This window comes from Scyliorhinus torazame, chromosome 5 (genome assembly GCF_047496885.1).
Source record: "Scyliorhinus torazame isolate Kashiwa2021f chromosome 5, sScyTor2.1, whole genome shotgun sequence".
Lineage (NCBI taxonomy): Eukaryota > Metazoa > Chordata > Chondrichthyes > Carcharhiniformes > Scyliorhinidae > Scyliorhinus > Scyliorhinus torazame.
Genome location: NC_092711.1, coordinates 8,325,444 through 8,333,255, shown reverse-complemented (window position 1 = coordinate 8,333,255; position 7,812 = coordinate 8,325,444). Strand labels below are relative to the sequence as shown.

Below are 7,812 nucleotides of genomic sequence, written 5' to 3'. Positions count from 1 at the left end.
TGAACATTTCCCATCAACCACCACCCTCTGTCTTCTTTCAGCTAGCCAATTTCTGATCCACATCTCTAAATCACGTGTTATTGTCACGTGTTCCGAGGTACAGTGAAAAGTATTTTTCTGCGAGCAGCTCAACAGATCATTAAGTACATGGGAAGAAAAGAAAATACATAATAGGGCAACACAAGGTACACAATGTAACTACATAGACACTGGCATCGGGTGAAGCATACAGGGTGTAGTGTTAATGAGGTCAGTCCATAAGAGGGTCGTTTAGGAGTCTGGTAACAGTGGGGAAGAAGCTGTTTTTGAGTCTGTTTGTGCGTGTTCTCAGACTTCTGTATCTCCTGCCCGATGGAAGAAGTTGGAAGAGTGAGTAAGCCGGGTGGGAGGGGTCTTTGATTGTGCTGCCCGCTTTCCCCAGGCAGCGGGAGGTGTAGACGGAGTCAATGGATGGGAGGCAGGTTCGTGTGGTGGACTGGGCGGTGTTCACGACTCTCTGAAGTTTCTTGCGGTCCTGGGCCGAGCAGTTGCCATACCAGGCTGTGATGCAGCCCGAAAGGATGCTTTCTACGGTGCATCTGTCAAAGTTGGTAAGGGTTAATGTGGACATGCCGAATTTCCTTAGTTTCCTGAGGAAGTATAGGCGCTGTTGTGCTTTCTTGGTGGTAGCGTCGACGTGGGTGGACCAGGACAGATTTTTGGAGATGTGCACCCCTAGGAATTTGAAACTGCTACCCATCTCCACCTGGGCCCCGTTGATGCTGACAGGGGTGTGTACAGTACTTTGCTTCCTGAAGTCAATGACCAGCTCTTTAGTTTTGCTGGCATTGAGGGAGAGATTGTTGTCGCTACACCACTCCACTAGGTTCTCTATCTCCCTCCTGTATTCGGACTCATCGTTATTCGAGATCCGGCCCACTATGGTCGTATCGTCAGCAAACTTGTAGATGGAGTTGGAGCCACATTTTGCCACGCAGTCATGTGTGTACAGGGAGTAGAGTCGGGTGCTAAGTACGCAGCCTTGCGGGGCGCCGGTATTGAGGACTATCGTGGAGGAGGTGTATAAAGGAACATGAGAGACAAAATTAGACACCGCTACCAGTGCCATCTGGGCATTCGAAATCGTGAGGGGGGCGAACAGAGTAGATGGGGAAGAGACAGTTCGCACTGGCGAGAAGATTGAGGAAGAGGGTAGCGACGTTGGGTAAATGGCAAGAGTGGGGGGGGAAATGTTTTCACAGGAGCAAGTGGTCAGGAGGTGAGAGGAGCTGCCCGGGTTCGATCCCGGCTCTGGGTCACTGTCCGTGTGGAGTTTGCTCTCCCCCCCCCCCCCACCCCGGTGTTTGTGTGGGTTTGGCCCCCCTCCCCCCTCACAACCCAAAAGATGCCCAAAGTAGGTAGATTGGCCGCGCTAAATTGCCCCTCAATTGGAAAAAAAATGAATTGGGTACTCTAAATTTATTTTAAAAAACAAACAGAAGAAATTGACAACGGGATGTTTTTTCAGTCTGGGTTAATGGACTGTGGTTCGACTGTGGACGGTCCTTGGGGAGTTAAGGCGTTTTGCAACCTCTCGAGATACTTTGCTTTTCAGCTTAGGCAGGTGACGTCATTGCTGGATGGAGCGAAGGAATGCGGAGAATCATTCTGAGAAGCTTTGGCAACAGGAGGGGGGTTTTGGAAGGAGCGCTGGCGGAGGAGGAGTTGAATTCTCATCTGCCTGACACCGAGTCTACAATTCCCCCACAGTAGGATAGTTTAAAAAGAGTAATAATATTTAAAGCACAGCAGTCTTGTCTGAGGAGAAGGAAGAAGCTGAAACACGGCAGGTGAACCAGCTTTGTGAAGATGTTCAGCCAGAGTCTGAAAGGGCCCGAACAGAAATCCAAATCTGTCCTGTGAAGCAAGTATTATTCCATGCCCTGGCTAAGTTTTAAGATGGATTGAGAGCTGTATGCTTATTTTATTGTTTAACGGGAGATTGAGTAGGAGTATTGAAGGGGTAATTTAAGTTGCGGTCTGGTCTGGCATCGCAATACATGATCGAATGGCGGAGTAGGTTAGATGGGCCAAATGTTCTAATTCTGCTTCTCTATCTTACGGTCTATGCTATGGTCGGAGGACTGTTAAAACTAGACTCAAGGCAGGAGAGACGGAACGGGGGGGGGGGAGTAGGGCGAGATGCAACGCAGGGGCGGACCCACCGTTCCTCAGGCACAGTAAAACTCCACGCAACGCGCAACAGGACGACGCAAAGAGGTTTGACGGGTCAGGTCAGGCTGGCTGTTTAATACTGAAATAAAACGCGAGCGGTTACAATCGTGGGAGACAGTCCGCGCGCGGAGACAGAACACCGACAGGAAGGAGACCCCCCCCCCCCTCCTACCCCCCCCCCCCCCCCCGGTGCGCTTCTAAAGTGCCTCCGGGCCACCTCGGCGCGTGCCGGCATCGCTTAGGGCCCCAACCGCAATCGTCGCCCGGATGTGGGGCCTCGCCCTGCCCAGCCAGCGGCAGCCATTTTGACGCGCCGAACCACCAGGCAACGTTTGAGAGGAATGTCGGCTGAGCGACTGTAGGCCGTGAGAGAGAGAGAGAGAGAGAGAGAGACAGGAGTCACACAGCTACGCTGGGAGATTGGAGGAGCGGATCGCGATATGAATATTGCACAAAAAAAACAAACGAGGCAGTATCGTTACCCGTGACCCAGGCGCGTGGCGGGCGGTGGAAACCGAACCCAATGAATATTTTGTCATTCATTCACGGGACCTGGCGCATCGCTGGCTCGGTCAGCACGTCCCCGACATCACAGGTGGCCATTCGGCCCCTCGAGTCTGCTCTGATCCTCCGCGAGAGAGAACCCGAACTAGTTCCACTCCCCCCCCCAATCTCGACGACCCTGGGCGCCCTGAAGAGTCTCGAAATCTACTCCAATTCCTTCTTAAATATATTCAGTGACTCGGCCGCCTCTGGGGTAGGGGGTCCCATAGATTCACCGCCCTAGAGTGAGGAGTTTCTCCTCTCAGTCCTAAATTGTCCTACCCCCTATCCTGCCCACCCCCCCCCCCCCCCCCCGCCGCAAGACATCCTCGCTCCTGTACTTAAGCCCCTTCGCGAAAAGCATTGGGCGGGGCCTGAACTACCACATTCGAAGATGCGTCCCCCCCCCCCCTGCCCCCTCGCTACCCCCCCCCGCAGATTCTCTCTGTCCCAGATCACAGTCTGAAATTAACCCTCCCTCGTCCCCGCACAATTTAAATCCGAGAGTTCCAGGCGTTCCAGCTAAAGTTGATCGTCAAAGGCTGCGGCCTGGCCCAAGGGCCTAGGCCCGGATTTGACCTCGCTGCCAAACGCGCGGGAAAACATACTTTCTCTCTCTCTCTCTCTCTCTTTGAGGCCTCACCACCCTCGAAAATTGAGGCGATAACCGTTGAAGTCAGGCCGGACAAGGCCGACCGATCGCCGTCCGGTCCTGGAAGCCATTTCCCGCCCCCCCATAGAGTCCCGGGAAACGGGAGCAAGCGGGCGAAATAGTCCGTTCCCATGTCGGCGAGACAGACGGACATTTGTTTTGTTTTTTTAAAATACAAAAATGTCTCTCCCAACAGCGCCTCGAGGATGGAGGGAGGTGGGGGGGGGGTATCCCGTGCATGAGCAGTGTCCCGGTAAGAGGTGGGCATCAGCCGTTGCGGGGCAGGGTGGCGGGGGAGGCGTGGGCCGGAGTGATCCAGCTCAGGTAAGATTTTCCAAGTTTGGGGTCTCCCTCCCTCGTCGGCCAGTTTCAATCCGCTTTCTTTTCGTCTTGCCCGGGAGTTTGCAAGGCTCGAGGCGAGGGGGCAGTGATTTGTTTAATTCAGGAGTTGAGAGGGGGGGGGTTAAGTGGGAGGGCCCATCTCGTTCGGCATTTCTCTCCCCTCGCCATTTCTCTCATTCAGTCTCTCCCGCGCTCTCGCTGTACACACACCTGCTCTCCCCATCCCTCTGTTGCCCACTCGGTCTCTCTTCCCTGGTCTCCCTCTTCCTTTCCACTTTGTAATTTTTCACGTTTCTATCTCTCTCCACTTCCCTCTCCCTCTCCCCCATTCTGTCGCTCTCTCATACTCCCAAGCCCCGTCTCCTCCTCTCTCCACTTTGGCTGTCTCTCTCTCCCTCTCATCACTCCCTCCCCCTCTCTCTGTTCTACCGATCTTATGCCCCACCTCCATCTCCCTCTCTCCCCCTCGTTCTCTCTCTCTCTCTAAAGACGAGTCCAAAAATGTGCAGGTCTGGTGGATTGGCCGAGCTAAATTGCCCTTAGTAGACTCAATGGGCCGAATGGCCTTTTTCTACACTGTAGGGATTCTCTGATCCATCTCCCTCTCTCCCTCTGTAGCCCAGTCTATCTCTCTCCCACCACATTCTTGCGCTCTCCCTCTACACACCTCTCCATCTCCCTCTGTAGCTCAGTCTATCTCTCTCCCCCCCATTCTTGCACTCTCCCTCTCTCTACACACCTCTTCATCTCCCTCTTTCCCTGATTGGGCTAAACAGCTGGCTTGTAATGCAGAACGAGGCCAGCAACGCGGGTTCAATTCCCGTACCAGCCTCCCCGAACAGGCGCCGGAATGTGGCGACTAGGGGCTTTTCACAGTAACTTCATTGGAAGCCTACTTGTGACAATAAGTGATTTTCATTTCATTTCATTTCTCTTTGCTCTCCCACCTCTCTCTCTCTCATACCCCTACGCTTTCTCTCTCTCCTTTGCTCTCCCACCTCTCTGTCTCACTCTCTCTCAGACCCGTGCGCCCTCTCTCTCACACCCGTACGCTCTCTCTCTCCCCCTCTCCCTCCCGTACACTCCCTCTCTCTCTCCCTCACTCCCTCTCACATCTGTACGCTCTCTCTCTCTCACACTCGTACGCTCTCTCTCTCATACCCGTACGCTCCCTCTCTCTCTCCCTCACTCCCTCTCTCACATCCGTACGCTCTCTCTCCCTTTCACATCCGTCTGCTCTCTCTCTCCCCCTCTCCCTCTCTCACACCCGTACGCTCCCCCCCTCTCTCTCCCTCACTCCCGCTCTCTCACATCCGTACGCTCTCTCTCCCTCTCTCTCCCCCGCTCTCACATCCGTACACTCTCTCTCCCTCTCTCTCACACCCATACTCTCTCTCCCTCGCTCCCTCTCACACCCGTACTCTCTTTCTCTCTCACCCGCTCTCTCTCACCCTCTCTCTCTCTCCTCTCTCACATCCGTACACTCTCTCTTCCACACCCATACTCGCTCTCCCTTGCTCCCTCTCACACCCGTACTCTCTCTCTCACCCGCTCTCTCTCATACCCGTACGCTCTCTCCCTCTCACATCCGTACGCTCTCTCTCCCTCTCTCACATCCGTGCGCTCTCTCTCCCCCCCTCTCTCGCTCCCTCTGCCTCACACCCATACGCTCCCCTCTCTCTCCCTAACTCCCATTCTCTCACATCCGTACGCTCTCCCTCTCTCACATCCGTGCGCGCTCTCTCTCCCCCTCTCTCGCTCCCTCTGCCTCACACCCATACGCTCCCCTCTCTCTCTCTCCCTCACTCCCTCTCTCTCACATCCGTACACTCTCTCTTCCACACCCATACTCGCTCTCCCTTGCTCCCTCTCACACCCGTACTCTCTCTCTCACCCGCTCTCTCTCATACCCGTACGCTCTCTCCCTCTCACATCCGTACGCTCTCTCTCCCTCTCTCACATCCGTGCGCTCTCTCTCCCCCTCTCTCGCTCCCTCTGCCTCACACCCATACGCTCCCCTCTCTCTCTCTCCCTCACTCCCTCCCTCTCTCTCACGTCCGTACGCTCTCTCTCCCTCTCTCACATCCGTGCGCTCTCTCTCCCCCCCTCTCTCGCTCCCTCTGCCTCACACCCATACGCTCCCCTCTCTCTCCCTAACTCCCATTCTCTCACATCCGTACGCTCTCCCTCTCTCACATCCGTGCGCGCTCTCTCTCCCCCTCTCTCGCTCCCTCTGCCTCACACCCATACGCTCCCCTCTCTCTCTCTCCCTCACTCCCTCTCTCTCACATCCGTACACTCTCTCTTCCACACCCATACTCGCTCTCCCTTGCTCCCTCTCACACCCGTACTCTCTCTCTCACCCGCTCTCTCTCATACCCGTACGCTCTCTCCCTCTCACATCCGTACGCTCTCTCTCCCTCTCTCACATCCGTGCGCTCTCTCTCCCCCTCTCTCGCTCCCTCTGCCTCACACCCATACGCTCCCCTCTCTCTCTCTCCCTCACTCCCTCCCTCTCTCTCACATCCGTACGCTCTCTCTCCCTCTCTCACATCTGTACACTCTCTCTCCCTCTCTCACACCTGTACGCTCTCTCTCTCCCCCATCGCGGAGGCCTCAGCAGTTGGGGTTTACGAGCGGCTCGATTCCGACCCGGGGTTGGGGTAGGGACAGGGTTGCGGGCGGGGGAGAGGGCGCGGGCGGGGGAGGCTGCAGTGGGTCGCCCCGCTCCAGGTGAATACGCTGGTGCCTCAGCAGGTTGGAGGAGTACATGAACCGCTTGGGGCAGTGGCCGCAGAGGAAGGGGCGCTCGTCCGTGTGGACCCGCTCGTGCTGCATCAGCTCCTTGGAGCTCTTGAAGCGCTTGCCGCAGGCGGGGCAGGCGAAGGGGCGGCGGTCGGTGTGCACCCGCTGGTGGGTCAGCATGTCGGCAGAGCGGGTGAAGCGCTTGTCGCAGTGGGCGCAGCGGAAGGGGCGCTCGCCCGTGTGGATGCGCTGGTGCATCATCAGCTCCTTGGAGCTCTTGAAGCGCTTGCGGCACTCCGGGCAGGCGAACGGGCGCTCGTCGGTGTGCACGCGGTGGTGCGTCAGCAGCTTGGAGGAGCAGGTGAAGCCCTTGCCGCACAGCGAGCAGGTGAAGGGGCGCTCCCCGGTGTGCACCCGCTGGTGGGTCAGGAGGTTGGACGACTGGGTGAAGCCCTTGCCGCACACGGAGCAGGTGAAGGGCCGCTCCCCGGTGTGCACCCGCTGGTGGGTCTCCAGCTCCGAGGGGTAGTTGAACCGCTTGCCGCAGTCGCCGCACTGGTAGGGCTGGGCGCCCGTGTGGCTGCGCCGGTGCCTGGCCAGGTTGGAGGAGCGGCCGAAAATGCGCCCGCACGCCAGGCAGGGGTACAGCTTGCCGGCCACGGCGTGCCGCGGCCCGGGGTAGACGAAGCGGCAGGGCCGCTCCAGAGCCCGGCTGCACCGGTGGCCCTCCCGGGCGGAGGCCAGGCCGCAGCCCACGCACAGGGCGGGCTTGTCCCCGCCGCCGGGCGCCGGCAGCACCGGGTACAGGAAGCGGTACGCCCCCTCCGTCGCCGCGGCTGCCACCCGCTCACAGTTGTGGCCCAGCTGCTCCAGGGACTGGCTGAAGGCCAGGCCGCAGCCCGAGCAGATGTACAGCTTGTCCACCGCCGCCTCCGCCTCCGCCCGCCGGTACTCCGCGTCCTCCCGGCTCGAGCCGCCCGTCTGGAAGTCCTCCGCTTCCAACATGCTGGAAAACACACAAACAAAAAGGAGGAAAAAAGTAAGGCAGAGCAAGGGCGGAAACGCGAGATTCAACAGGAAATCAAACAACAATTTCTACCGCTTGGGAGGAGAGTGCGAATCGACTGGCTCGGTCCAGATTTGGACTAAAGATTTGGCAATTAAACTGTCCCAGCACACATCAACTCATCGCGTTTAATTCCCCAGCCTCCCTATCTCCGTAAACTCCTCCAACCCCTACAACCCTCCCTATCTCTATAACCTCCTCCAGCCCCTACAACCCTCCCTATCTCTGTAACCTCCTCCAACCCCTACAA

General features: G+C 57.3%; 1 protein-coding gene across 1 annotated transcript; it reads right to left on the bottom strand.

Moving 5' to 3' along the window:
- Positions 1–3,178: 3,178 nt before the first annotated feature.
- Positions 3,179–7,524, bottom strand: LOC140418161 (uncharacterized). Its single transcript, XM_072501582.1, has one exon. It carries the CDS (start codon positions 7,499–7,501, stop codon positions 6,368–6,370), a length of 1,134 nt encoding a protein of 377 aa, XP_072357683.1. The 5' UTR covers positions 7,502–7,524; the 3' UTR covers positions 3,179–6,367.
- Between the last annotated feature and the right edge of the window lie 288 nt (positions 7,525–7,812).